The following is a 15,204-nucleotide window of genomic DNA, read 5'->3' on the forward strand; positions in this document are numbered from 1 at the left end:
AATTTATTTTTACTCAATAGTCAATATCTATTTAATTGATTTAATTTAATACTCAATATTCATTGCTGGTTACCCAGGAACGAAATACCATTTCTCAAGGTAGATAGATATAAATAAGTTCGCTTGTTTAGAAAGGTTTGAATATTAAATAGAATTGGCGGCCAACAAGTTCAACTAGTTGGTATATATTGAAGAGTTTGACTTTGACATGAACATTTGAAGCTGGATCAAGAAAAAGGATAATCGTACCTTGTTAGAGAAGAAAACCCTCTTTCCAGGATGATCCTTGGTGGTGGGCCTTACCCATGAGTTGCAAGGGAAATGAAGTGGGCCAGAGGCGAACCCCTCGATGGTTATACTTTCCAAGAAGAACTCTCTCTGGTGTTTGTTGCTCACCGTAATCGCACCCGGATCCCCAAAATTGGAGTCCACAATGAATTCAGCAGTGTAAGTAACTCTCTCCGCTTTAACATTCGATTTCTTCGACCAGTCCTTCACCACTGCTTCCTTGCTCTTCTTTGGACCTTTCGTTCCTAAACAACACAACACAGCCCAGAAATTAATTAATTGTTTTCCTAATTAAAGTACTCTGAATTGGCAAGCATGGATGTTAATCATGATTATGAGAGAGGCAGAGAAAACGAACTATTAATTAATTAATCAAATAATTACTTGGATCAATGTCAGTGCTGATGAGCTCCAGGAAAATACATCTTCCTATCATGCTATCAGCGATGGCGTCAACATGCTTGACAACTGTCTCTTGAAAATCCTCTTTGATTTTGTTTCTCACCGTCACTACAGCTCTAACCTTGAACTGCACTGGTTTCTCTTTTTTTGCGTGCAAGGGGGCGGTGGCGGAGGTGGAGGCGGAAAGCGTATTAACCAAATCCTCGCTGACAACTGCTGCAGGAAACTTTGCAGCCTTCGTCAACCTCACAGATCTTGTGTTTTCCTTTCTCATTTCTATGAACTGAAACACTGGTTTTGATTTTGAATTTGTTGAGGAGGAGACAACCCATCGTGAGGACCGCTCTATCAATGAAGAACCCATAATTTCGTTTACAAGTGCCATCTTCTTCTGCGGAGGTAAGTGGAGGTGGAGTTGAGGAAAGCAATTTGTTTTGTTGGATAATATATATAGAGAGAAGCATCACCCATAATGTCATTGTCAGCACCCATGCCACGCGGTGTCTTTCAGAAAAATAATACTTACGAATGGTTGCTTTATGAATCATCCTGTGCTTTTTACCTTTGAATTCCTCTTCTTCTTCTTACTATTATTTTATTTTGATTGCAGACTTCAAAATAATTGGGCTCCCCGGTCAAACCGTGGTTTAAGCTAGTTAACGCCGTCTGTGGGCGGGAAACAAAGGGGAAAACGATTAGTCAATATATATATGGTGACTTGCTTAAACATGATTAATGAATATATATTTGAATTTAAAAAGTAGTTTAAATTTAGTCATTTATATCAATCCAATATTTATAATTGTATTCTCATGTTCTCAAATACAAATTCTATTCTTATAGAATATATTCCCTATTTGAAGCGCCATATCACCTTATTTTATAGTTTGTAATTTCCTAATTAATAAACTATTTTCTTTTGGTATTAAAGTCAATCTTACATTGTATTATTTTTATGATTGACTATATAATTTAATATAATATGATGATGATATTATTGTTTTTATAATAATAATAATAATAATAATAATAATAATAATAATAATAATAATAATAATAATAATATGCATAATAATACAAGGTGTGGTTATTAATAAGCAAAAGAAAAAATTTTCATTCAAAAGTCAATCTTATAATATAATAATAAACCATGCTGACTTGAAAGCTAATTGACGTTGAAGGAAGAAAGAGGCAGGAACCAGCAATGCCAAAGGGTGAGGAGATAACGAAAAACCAAACGCTGACCAAGGCAATAGGACCTTTTCAACACTAAGTTTTCTTGCACACTAGAGTTTTCAAAACCTGGAAGGATGGTTTAAATAAAATTTGGCATGTTCTAACATGCCTACCCTTAGAGTGCTTGGAAACTTTTAACTTGAAAAGAGAATTTTATTCGATTCACATTACAAAAAAAAAACATTGACTAATGATAGATTTATTGTCAAATATTAGTATTGAGTTTATAGTCAGATTTACCAATAAATTTGACAATCGTCGAGAAAAAGAATACCGTCGAATTCTATTTTTCGATGATAAATTCGCCGGTAATTTCGCTAATAATATTTAAAAAAAAAAAGTAATTGACGTGTGCATTACTGTCGAATTTACAGGCGGATAAATTCAGCGATAATTTAGGTTAGTGAAATATTATATTTTGAAGTATCGTGAAACTTTACCGTCGAATAAATCTTTTGGTAAATTCGATGATAATTGTGCCCTAAATTTGAACTGCAAATCTTCTTCTCCCTCATTTCGAATCTCTCTCTCTCTTCTCACTGCCTCACCTCCCTCTCATCTCTCCCTCAACAGTCCCTTCCAACGGCCCCCTCTCTCTCTCCACCAAACACCTCTGCCAGCTATTCTCGTAGTGCCGGCCACCACCAGCATTCTTCCATCCAGGGGCAGAGTTAGATAAAATATTAGAGGGGGCTAAATATTTATACAATAAAATAAGACTAAAATAAAATTTTAAGAGAAGCTAAACTGAAATTTACATGTAAAAAATTAAAATTAGGCGGGCCATTACTCCCCTTTCCTACCACCTGGCTCCGCCCCTGCTTCCATCATTGCTCCCTCTGCCTCCAACAACAGTTGTTGATGTTTCGGCGATCACTGGCAACCACCTCTAGTCACCCGTCTTCTTTCTCCTTTCTTTCTTCTCTAGTAACATGATCATTTTCTAATTTTTTTTTTTGTTTTAGTTAAATTTAGTATTAATTTATATTTTAGTTATTAATTAGTATTATGATTTAGGTTTTTGAATTGATTAACGTTTTAGGTATTATGATTTATGTTTTTGAAGTTTATTAAAATGATTGAGTGAAAGTTGACTAAAGATTAAAAAGAAATTAATAGATCTACTAATGAAATTTATTAGTAACAATATTTAAAATTTCTTGATGAGTGGATTAGGATTTAAATTTTTGTTTGTTGCTTTAAACATGATCTTTTTTTAATTAATTTTTCTTTTTGTTTTAGTTAAATTTAGGATTAATTTAGGTTTTAGCGGTTAATTAGTATTATGATTTAGGTTTCTGAGTTGATTAATATTTTAGGTATTATGATTTATGTTTTTGACGTTTATTTAAATGATTGAGTGAAAGTTGATTAAAGATTAAAAAGGGATTAATAGATCTATTAATAAAATTTATTAATAACAATAATTGAAATTTTTTGGTGGGTGGATTAGGATTTGAATTCTTGTTTGTTGCTTTAAACTTGATCATTTTCTAATTAATTTTTTTATTTTAGTTAAATTTATGATTAATTTAGGTTTTAGTTATTAATTAGTATTATGATTTAAGTTTTTGAGTTGATTAACGTTTTAGGTATTATGATTTATGTTTTTGAAGTTTATTTAAATGATTAAGTGAAAGTTGTTAAAGATTAAAAAAAATTAATAGATTTACTAATAAAATTTATTAGTAACAATACTTGAAGTTTCTTGATGGGTGAAATAGAATTTGAATCCTTGTTTGTTGCTTTAAACATGATCATTTTCTAATTAATTTTTCTTTTGGTTTTAGTTAAATTTAAGATTAATTTAGGTTTTAGTCGTTAATTAGTATTATGATTTAGGTTTTTGAGTTGATTAACGTTTTAGGTATTATGATTTATGTTTTTGAAGTTTATTTAAATGATTGAGTGAAAGTTAATTAAAGACTAAAAATGGATTAATAGATCTACTAATAAAATTTATTAGTAATAATGCTTGAAGTTTTTTGGTGAATGGATTAGAATTTGAATCCTTGTGTGTTGCTTTAAATATGATCATTTTTTAATTAATTTTTATTTTTGTTTTAGTTAAATTTATGATTAATTTAGGTTTTAGTTATTAATTAGTATTATGATTTAGGTTTTTGAGTTGATTACCGCTTTAGGTATTATGATTTATGTTTTTGAATTTTATTTAAATGATTGAGTGAAAGTTAATTAAAGATTAAAAAGGGATTAATAGATCTACTAATATATATAATTTACTAGTAACATGCTGAAGTTTTTTAGTGGGTGGATTAGGATTTGAATCCTTGTTTGTTGCTTTAATAATTGAAAAAATTAATAACTTAAAGACAATTAAAGATAACAAACCAAAAAAAATTACGTTGAGTAAATTGTTTGTTATTTAAAAAGTTGAGTAGGGTTGAAAGATATTTGGTTTGGATGGAATCCTTGAAAGGTGGAGAAATCTAAATTTTAAGGGAGGTTTTCTCAAAATTTTTATAAAATTTTCAATGAAATTGAAAAATAAGAATGATGGGAATTGTTGTTGCAAATTTGAATTTTATAAGATTTTAATTTGATTAATTCTAAGTAAAGAATTATGTTTTCGGAAGTTTTAGCCAAATTTAATGGTTGCAAATTTGAATTTAATTCGTATGCTCTTTGCAGACATGACGACAGGCAGAGATGTCACGAATTAGTCTCGTGGTTGTGGTAGAGGGAGGGTGTCTACTGGTACTCCTGCGACTTCTCGGTCATCATCCTCTACTCTAACTACCCCTGGCCGGACGTCACAGGGAACGGGTGCACAAGATCAACCATTCATCATGGTCCCTAACCCCAACTACGTGGCTCCTTCTGCTGCACCACCCTCACAACTAGGAAGTCGTCCGGCCGCTTCACTAGAGTGGACTCCTCCACCACCTTTATCTGCTCAGCAACCCACTGTTTCAACGACGATAATGCCTCCAGCGACAGACACACGGTACCGGAATCCTCTCACGGATCTTAGTTAGATGGCCCTCCACCAGCTCCCATCGTACGGATGACGATTTGGACTGATGGTTTGATAGCGTGAGTACTATTTTAAGTCTTTTATATGCATACTATTTTGGTTAGTTAGTTTAATTTAGTTATGCTCAATTTTCTAGTTTTAGTGAATTTAGGTTGTTAAGATAGGTTAGATATAGGTTAGTGGATTTAGGTTGTTAAGATATTTAGTTTTATATGCATACTACTTGTTTAGGGTTTATTGTTGAGGGATAAAGTTTGTGGCACATTCTATTTATAAATGAAACTCTGCCGAAATTTTTAAAATATCTAAATATAATTGAAGTTTATAGATTAATTCCCATGTACATAACTTCCAATTCTGAATGAGTTTTGAGTTGTGATCAGTTGTAAATGAAAGCTAGATATGCCTAGTATGTTCCATCCAAATTTTAGGGTGATCCAAGTTTTTAAGAGTGAATTATGCAAATTGAAAGGAGTGGTACTCACTATTCCGCCAAAACGGAATTATGCATAACAGAACCAACTTCTAATGTGCATAACTACTTCATCATGAATGATATTACCTTGAAACCAGTTGCAATAGAAACCTAGAGGAGTCTACTTGAACCATGTTAATTTTGAGAATCATCATATCTAAATTGGATTTTATATAAAATTTTGAAGTGAGCTCTAATACTGTCTATTTCTAGTTTTTGGAGATGCAGGGCAATTCTTTTGTAAAAATTATGTAAAATTAAAATTAGATCAAAATGTATTGAGACTAAAATCAAAATAAATCCTAGTGTCTCTAAAATATCTGCATCAAGAAAATGGGCTAGTACGCATTCGTTATGTGACGTATAGCAACCTTGTAAGGAATCAAAGTCCTGTGCTACTGGCGCTTCAGTGAACCCATGATTTTTTTCAGTTTCTGGAGCTATAGTAGTTAGAAAACTAAGATATTTAGCTTGTTAGAAATATTAGTCCGAGATGCGATTGCGTGGATATAAAGTTTATACAATTCCGAAGTCGTTTGATATTTTTAAGATGGGAAAGAAATTGGGAGTTAGGATTTAGGTAAGAGATAAGCATGAAAATAATTAGGTGTAACAACTAAGGAAAAAACGCTTATTCTAATAAAAATCTAGAGTTAAAATAGTGAAAGTAAAAAATTAGGGATAAAATAGTAATTATGAATAAAGACAGCCTAAATATTTCAAGAGAAAAGATTAAAAGACTCCTTATGATAATTAGAGAGAAAGTAGAGCACATAATTCTTCAAAGAAACTGGAAATAAGAGACGAAGGATGTCAAGAGAAAATAAGATATAAATTAAGATTAAAAAAAAAACCATATAGTAGAAAGGGAGAAAGGAACGCCATGACGATCATGAGAAAAGAGAATAAGAAACCTAATGTAAAAATTGAGAATCGCCAAGGGAGGAGTAGTATTGATGAACAGACAAAGAACTTAAAGGATGAACATAAAGAATACAAAGGACAAAGATGATAGAAAATAAAAAGGTTCATAAGCTTACCAAAGAACTGAGGACAATGGTCCCTCAAAGAGTAATGAAGAGATAGAGCTGAAATGCTTTTAGAGAATAGAGCTAAGTCCTAAGATGCTTATACAGCTTGGAAAAACGGACAGAGCGGACAAAGTTTGCCAGTGTGGGGATGCCCACTTTAAGAATAATTTAGTATCTGATTGATATGCGTTTGCCCATATGGTATCCGTTTCTCACTGAATGCACACTTATGCTATAGCCTTATTATTATTATTTTTGGCTTGATTGACACGGTGCGCTCATGTGGCCTCGGTATCTGACTGACATGGGTCTGCCCATGTGATACCTATGCTAACTGATTCAGTGAGAAGCTATATTGTGGGTTTTTTTAGGTAATTTCGGGTTGCGGGTAGTCAATCACGCATGAACTCATGGCCTACACTAAAAACAGGCATGCATTATATTGGTTGCGCATTTGCACTTCTGTGACTTATGTATTCTGTATTTTCTGTGGATGCTATGTGATTGATTGATCCTTTGTGCTTGTGTATGCTTATCCTCTGTAATCTTACAAAGATAGAAGACTAAGATAGAGATAAAGAGAGACGCGCTATTACGGAGTGGAGAGGAAACTAGTATAAAACCTAGGGTTAAAGAACTAAGGAATGAATAAGATAGGATGCTAGAGCCCTGCCCTAGGATCTACGGAAATGATACATTTTTTTCACATTAGTACCCTACTGAAAACCGTAGGTTCTCACCCCCTTCCCTCCACTTTTTTACAAATGGAGAATTCCACATTGATCGCCACAACAGCGGTACTGTTCGTAGAGATTTTCGAGAAACATTCATATGAGGATCATTTCTTAGATACAACTATTGTTTGGGGAGAGCTGTGTACTCGGATGTACATCGGCTATGGTCGTCTGTTCGCCTATCCACTGTACAGTTCGTAGTTCGATCCCGACCAACCCTATGTAACTACGAGCTTGCTCAGATCCACCCTGATCGTGACTATCACACCTTTCCACCATAGTGTTTTCATGATCGGTTCCACCCCGATTCGAGTTACGTTGGCCTTCAGCCCTATCCTCCATCACAGCCTCAGCCCATTCCTTCACCAGAGCCTCAACCTAATCCGATGCTAATCGACTCCTTAAATGCTCAACTCGATCCTCTATGAGAGAAGTTTGGACCGACGAAGCCTGTCCGAACTGGATTTATTTCTTCTTCTTCTGACGAGGATCTCGATTATGATTCTTGGACAACAATTGCTCCGATGCAGGAGACAAAGTAGTTGGTACAAGTACAGTTCAAGACAAACCCCATGAGGACAGCCGTTGACCGATTTCTCGACTGAGAGGCGACCTTAGGATAGATCATCTTTTGTTGTTAGACTTTGTTTCCCTCCTTCTGTAGTATTTGTGAGGGATAGTACTTTATTGTCTTTTTCTAGTTTGGATACCCGACTAGGAGTTTCCTGAATGAACCAGATTTCTAGGAACGTTGTATGTCTAAAGAGTCTGTTATGAAATGACCTCTGGTATGTATATATATGAATGCTGGTTTGACAATCTGTGATGACTCTCTAAATTCCTGTTATTTAATTAGATTATATTCTATATTCTGAATGTATAACCTTATCTGTGAAAGAACCGTATGTTAAAAAAATGGCTAACCTACGAGACACTGATAGTGCAACAAGCTAATATCTATATAAATAATAAAAAGTCTAGAGTCCCATTGGGTTGTTACAAGAAGTGCTTATCAAGATCGGAAAAAGAAGTGTTAGTGAAATCGGTCGCCTAAGCCATTCCAGGTTACATAATAGGCTTTTTCTTATTATCGAAAGGTCTATACAACCACTAGACTATATAGTAAATTAGTTTTACCGGGGGAACAAAGAAAGGGAAAAGAAGATCCATTGGGTCAATTGGGATATGATGGTTATCAATGGCTAAGAGAAGGGGTGGTTGAATCTTAGCCCTCTTTTTCTGAATATTACTTTCTGCCTTTTAGAATAGCTCTAGGAGATATTTCTGCTTTTTGTTTCATAACAGGTCAAGAGACATTTTCTTTTTGTCTCGTAACCGGTTAGGAGATAATTTTACCCACTTGAATATTGTGAAGGATGATGGCAACTTAGGGGGAGGTATTTTTAATGAAAATGCAAGCTGCACTCCCTTGTGCTCTTCTCTGATAATTACCACCTCTTTGCAAGCTTCTTCAATTTCAACCTCTTCCTCTTGGTAGCTTTCTTCCAATTCAATCTCCTCTTCATTGCTTTCCAAGGGCATGGGAGGTTATGCTTCTTCTTCTTGAATCTCCATCACTTGATCAACCTCTTCCAAGTCTTCAACTGTGATATGCCTTGGAGGTTGTACACCCTCCTCAGCATCAATTTCAAACGTCTTGAAAGGGGGTTCTATGACTGGACTTTCTCATGGAGGTTCTGCATCTCCTAAGTCTTCAACCACTTCTTCTTCTTCAATAATTCCGGCTTCCTCCACTTGTTCCAGTACAAAGTCATGCTCCGTACTGTTCACTGGAGTTTCTAGTATCTCCTTCATGCTACGTTCTTCATTAGATTGTCCACATGAAGCCATGGGGGTTCCTTGAGTGTCCGAACGTCGGGAAGCTAATTGAATTATCGCTTGCTCAAATTGACGAATGGTTGCATGAAATCGATCCACTGTTTCCTTGAAACGATCCTTTGTCTCTTGATGCACTCGGCTTTCATAAATAGGATCATAGTGCTCTTGGATTGATGGATATGGAGATGGTGAATATTGAAGTGGTGGTTCTTGTGAGTAATTGGGTTGGAATTGGGGTGGTTCTATATATGGTTCATATGGCTCATAAGGTGGTTGGTATGGTGGTTAAGGGTTGGGGTTATATGGAGGTGAATGACAGAAATGGGCTTGTGAGTGTGGTGGTCCAAAGTTATGTTGAGGAAAGGGTTCATAGGCATATGGTGGTGGTTGTTGATAGTCCATTGGAGGTGGTTGTTGCTATAAGGGTTGATCAAATCCTTGTGGCTCCTCCCATCTTTGATTGTTCCAACCTTGATACCTATTCTCATTGTAATTTCTTCTTCCTACAACATAATTGTAACCAGACTCATAGCCAAAGGGGTGAGAGTTCATAGTAGTAAATAAAAATTAAAAATAAAAATAAAAACAAATTTAAAGTAAAAGGTTATTTAAAATTTTGAATTTGAAAATTAAATTTTGAAATTTGAAATTTTAATTTTTGAAATTTGAAATTTTGAAATTTGAATTTTAAATTTTTGAAATTTGATTTTTGAAATAAGATAAGATAAGATAAAAAATTTTTAAAAAAAATATGAATTTTTTTTTCCGAAAAAAAATTAATTAAAAATATTTTTGAATTTAATGAGGAAAGAGAAAAACAATAAAATGACACCAAATTTCAAATTTTTAGATCAAAACGAAGAAAACAACTAAGAACAGCTTGAATGTCAAGATGAACGCGAAGAACAACTTGAAGAACATGGTGAACACTAAGAACAAATTTTTGAAATTTTTTTTTTAAAAAATCAATAACCTTTTAATTTATGAAAAAGTAAAAATAAAAACAAAAATAAAAACAAATAAACAAGCAAAAAGCAAAAAAATATTTACAATAACCAATAATAAGGCACAGGTTTGCAATTCCCCGGCAACGGCGCCATTTTGATGTTAGGATTTTTGCTAGTAAAGAATTTCATAAAAACAGTCGCGTTGTAGATATAGTCTCTAAACCGACAGAAATCCCTTCGTACAAACGTTTTGGTTGTCACAAGTAACAAACCCATTTGAAATTGATAACCGAGTATTTAAACCTCAGGTTGCTTCTCAAGGAATTGCAGGGAAGTATGTTCTTATTATTGGTTATGCAAATGTATGTTTTGGGGTTTTTGGATCAAGGTAAAAAGTTAGAAAAGCAATGGCAGAGGGAATAAAATAATAACAATAAACATAAACTCTTGGCAAGGTATTAGAAATTGAAAGTCCAGACCAAGTTATCCTTATCAATGATAATGAAAATTGAATCTTAATTCCACTTAGTCAACCTTTACTAAAGTAAAGGAAAGTCAAGGGATTAATTAGTTTGATCTTCGAATCCTATTTATTTCCTAAGAAAAGATTGGGATTATTGAAGTTCAATTCAATTGGCAAGATAACAATTAACAATTATGCTGTTGAATTGGATAACTCCTGAGTTACTGATTTCTTAACAAAAACCAAAAGGAAGAGAGTAAATCTACTGGAATAAAAATGTCTTCAGATGGGAAGCAGTAATCATGTAAATAAAAGAAAGCAATCATGAATTGAAATACCTCAAATAACATTAATTAAGAAAATTATATGTAACATGAAAGAGTTCATAAATTAAATAAAAATAAAGAACCTGGGATTGAGAGTCACTCCTAAAACTAAGAGAAGTCCTAAATCCTAAGAGAGAGAGGGGAGAACCTCTCTCAAAACTAATCTAAATCATGAGAAGTGAATTATATGAGAGCCTCCTTATGAATGGATGAAATCCCCCACTTTATAGCCTCTAATCTGTGTTTTCTGGGCCGCGAACTGGGTCGAAAATAGCCCGGAAATCGCTGGAGAAGAATTCAAACACGCTGATTTCCGTCACTACGACACGGCCGCATGGAGCACGCGGTCGCGTCGCCTAGAGTCAAAGAAACTATGGCATATTATATATCAAATCGAAGCCCCGAACGTTAGCTTTCCAACGCAACTAGAACCGCGTCGTTTGGACCTCTGTAGCTAAAGTTATAGCCGTTTGAGTGTGAAGAGGTCAGGCTGGACAGCTTAGCAATTTCTCCAACTTCTTGTATTCCTTCCACTTTTGCATGCTTCCTTTCCATCCTCTGAGCCATTTCTGCCCTATAATCTCTGAAAGCACTTAACACACATATCAAGGCATCTAATGGTAATAAGAGAGGATTAATAATAAGCAAATATAAGTTCAAAGAAACATGTTTTCAATCAAAGCATATAATTAGGAAGGCAAATGTAAAACCATGCAAATAGTATGAATAAGTGGGTAAAGAGTAGATAAAAACCACTCAAATGAGTACAAGATAAACCATGAAATAGAGGTTTATCAGAATCCCCTCAGGATCATGACAACAAAACAGAAATACATACAAAGAATTTCTGAGATAATAATGGCTTTTTCTTTAACTCTCTGCCTTTTTCCACTCATTGGCTTTTTCTTACAAAACCTCACATTTTGCCTTTTACCAATGAAACACAGACAGACTCACTGAGAAAAAGAAATATTCAATGAAAGCCATGAAGGAGAAGAATAAATAGCTCAAAGAGCTATGAGAACCCAAACGTGTGGTCTCACTCCTTGTCTCAACCCTTGACCATTTTCCCTTATTATAGAAGGGAAAACTTCCAAGGTTGAAACCGGTTCAACCAAGCCACCAACATCTTCTCTATCACATAAGGCCGGTTCGTACAGAGAGAAGAGAGAGGAAAAACCGAAAGTAAATCAACATGCATGTACCTCTCTCTCATCCCTTCTCATCAAGCTTCATTAATTTGAGCCCTCCATCTTGACTTTGTCCCCAAGAAAAAATTCTGACCCTTGATGAACTCTTGATCCTTGACAGCTCCATCTGTTCCATTTTTGCTTCTTCCTCCACGTAGCTACAGTAGCTACCTTCTGTGATGGATGAACAAAAGTGGAAACGAGCTTCACCTCAGAGATCTTCTTCTCTGACCGAAACGGATCGCTTCTACTTTAGGGATGGAGATCTTGAAGCTTCTTCTCCACATCTTGCCTTTAGTGGAAAAGATCTCAGCCACGCCATGCTTTGGATCTTCTTTTCTCAAAGGCCATCACCCTATCCTTTTCTTCTTCCATTAGCCTTACTGTTACTTTTCTTTGATAACTTGTATTTTCTTCTTCTTCCTCTGATGGATGTGACAGAATGCAAAGAGAGAGAGGAGAGAGAAGACACAAAGTTTTTCAAAGAACAATTAAATGAATTGAAATTCCATTCACATTACTGAAGGAGTGGAGTAATGTGTGGAACCATCAATGCAATTAACTCAATTTAATTTTCTTTTTCAGTTACCAAGGCAAGTAATTAAATCAATTGAATTTTGAGTTCGGTTACCAATGCTTGCAATTAACCAAGTTGAATTTTAAGTTCCAGTAACAAGTGGAGTTGGTAACCGAAGCATACTTTTAATGAAATTAAACTCAATTGGATTTTTACTTCCAGTAACCAAAAATGATAACTTTGACAATTTGAGTTCCCTTTGGTTTGTGATCACTGAATGGGTTCCTCTCTCAACCTTGGGTCAATTGTTTCATTTCATCATGGGCTTGTGATATGGACCTCTTTGGATCTTTCTTCTTTTAATATTCAACCACTAGAAGTGGACAATTATTATTGGGCTGAAATATGTTTAGTAACAAAATTGGGCTTTTATCACTTGAGCCAAAAAATAATTTTATTTTTCACCTGCACACTAAACCAAATCCATCATACAACCAATTGGAAGCAATTAACAAATTACTGGTTTTTTAATTAATATTTTAATAATGTTTGATCATCATAATAATTCAAGTTTTTCAAACTCAACAATCTCTCCCTTGATGACAAACATTATTAAAACTGAATTGAAAGGATTAGGATTAGATAACTTCCCTTTGAAGATTTGCCAAAATCTCCCCCTTTCTTTTGTTCAATGTGCTCCCCCTTAATGTGTGCTTGATTAACAAAATATTCAAGAAAGCCATCACTTGTATACAAGCTCTAAAGAGTTCCAAGAAGATAAAGATTTCAAAACATAGAACCTTTAAGACCGAGCCATTATTTTCACAACATGATCTAGACAGCATATATATATATATACACTTGAGCAAATAAATTTTTCAAAATATAATCAGAGCTCAAGTTGAAATTCTCTAACACAGAGTGCTCAAAACAATGAGCCAAAACAAAGCACAAATATGAAACAGAATGCTCATGTTCAAACAGAATGTTCATGTCCAAACCGAACAACAAAGAAACAGTTTCAATCCAAACAGGACAGCAAAAAACAATTTCAATTCAGCAATTCAGCCCTTCTTTCATTTTTCTCCCCCCTTTGTCATCAAGGAGGGACACATCATATGTCAAAAGTTTGCAAGGATCTTATCAATTTACAAAAAATCATCAGCCAGCGTTGAAACAAGCACGAATTGTAACACCCTACCACACTAAGCTTTATGCTTAAGTCGTAAAACAGAGGTGGTGTGGTATTACGACCTCTAAAATAAAATGAGTACAAATAATAGCAGAAGAATTATAATATGCTAGGAGCCTTGAAGAATAGAGGAAACAAAAATCGCGAAATAAAAGCGCAACGCTCAAGGAACGAGTTAACTTGCGTGCTAAGGAAACCATAACTATTGAACATATGATAACAGAAGTAGGAATAGAGTGCCAAAGATACAAAATAACAAGCTCCTAACTCAGCCTGCGAAGTCAAGACTGGCCAGAGAATATCTACACATATATACATACATATCCAAAACCCAAAAGTACATATACACAATCCTGCCTCTCCATCAACCTCTAAGAGGATAAAAAAGAACAAGTTATGCGGAGAGAAAGCTAAGTACATATATATATACAACACAGCATAACAAAATACCCCAGTAACCACTTCGCTTCAAGAGTTCAGACGCCTAACGAGAAGCCTCTCGACCTGCATCTGAAAAACAACAACATAGTATGGAATGAGAACCGGAGGTTCTTAGTATGGTAAAGGTGCCACACACATAATATATAAGGTCCTGGGAATGCCAGAGGCAATCCTAGAACGCCGACACTCAGATTGTAGAGCTTAAAGTATTAAACAGAAGCCATAAAAGGTGGTTTACTAAGGATATTTAAACCTAACTTAACTTAACCTTAAATCTAAGTCCCATACTGCCATTCCTCCATGCCTCCAGTTCCATCATGCATTTTCACAGACAAATAGACAGATAAAGGCAAACACAAGAAGATTACAATTACTGCAGGTAACAAATACACATTTAGCATGGCAAGTACATATAGGCATACCCAATTAAAGCACAAGCAAGTAGCTCAAGTAATATGCATATGATGCATGCCTGTCCTATGGCTGATGAGGCTCATCTGTAGGTTATCCAGCCAACCCGACAAGTCTGAATTGTCCTTAGACTGTCCCCCGACGTGCATCCCCAAGAGTCTATGAATAGCTTTATCTCAAATAATCAATATTGCTCAATGGGGGTAACATTCCCGGGAATTTATATAGTGCCCGGTCACACTTACGTCGTAGGGTCAACAGAGTATCGAGTTTTCAACCTGGTACACGTGGTGGCAAGCCATGGCACTTAACCCAGGGAACCTCGTATCTCAGATCATTCAAATTCATAAGCCATTTAAATAATTCAATTATAATTCATCAATATCCACATCATTCTCAATCACATTTCATTCATCATCATACATCAATCATATTCAATCCTTATCCTTCATTATCACACCTCCCATTCCGTCCATCAATAGTTCCAAATTCAAAATATAATTCATTCTTTTCTAAATGAATCAAACTTAAAACATGCTCATTTTCTTAATAACTCAAAATCAAACCATATAACCTTTGAATCTAAATCTTTTTAAATAATCATATAAACAAAATCTCTAATTTTTTATAAAATTTCGGCAGCATCTCCTCTAAAACTCGGACTTTGCCACCCTTTTCGGGTCCCATCCAAACTTCTTTTCAATTCAACATACC

The 15,204-nt window shown here is 34.7% G+C and overlaps 1 protein-coding gene and 1 long non-coding RNA gene across 2 annotated transcripts in view; one reads left to right on the top strand and one right to left on the bottom strand.

Moving 5' to 3' along the window:
• LOC107646151 (linoleate 13S-lipoxygenase 3-1, chloroplastic-like) overlaps window positions 1-1,179 on the bottom strand; it is a 5,784-nt gene extending 4,605 nt beyond the window's left edge. The window contains exons 1-2 of the mRNA XM_016350344.2: window positions 673-1,179; window positions 250-533 (exon numbers count right to left, since the gene is read on the bottom strand). Of these exons, the coding sequence (XP_016205830.1) occupies window positions 250-533; window positions 673-1,075 (687 nt within the window). The 5' untranslated portion in view covers window positions 1,076-1,179. The remainder of the gene's footprint in view (window positions 1-249; window positions 534-672) is intronic.
• LOC110263228 lies at window positions 962-1,558 on the top strand. The gene is made up of 2 exons (XR_002348485.1): window positions 962-1,089; window positions 1,301-1,558. It is a non-coding gene; the product is annotated as an uncharacterized LOC110263228 (long non-coding RNA).

The sequence above is a fragment of the Arachis ipaensis genome, chromosome B06, assembly GCF_000816755.2.
Source record: "Arachis ipaensis cultivar K30076 chromosome B06, Araip1.1, whole genome shotgun sequence".
NCBI classification, from domain to species: domain Eukaryota; kingdom Viridiplantae; phylum Streptophyta; class Magnoliopsida; order Fabales; family Fabaceae; genus Arachis; species Arachis ipaensis.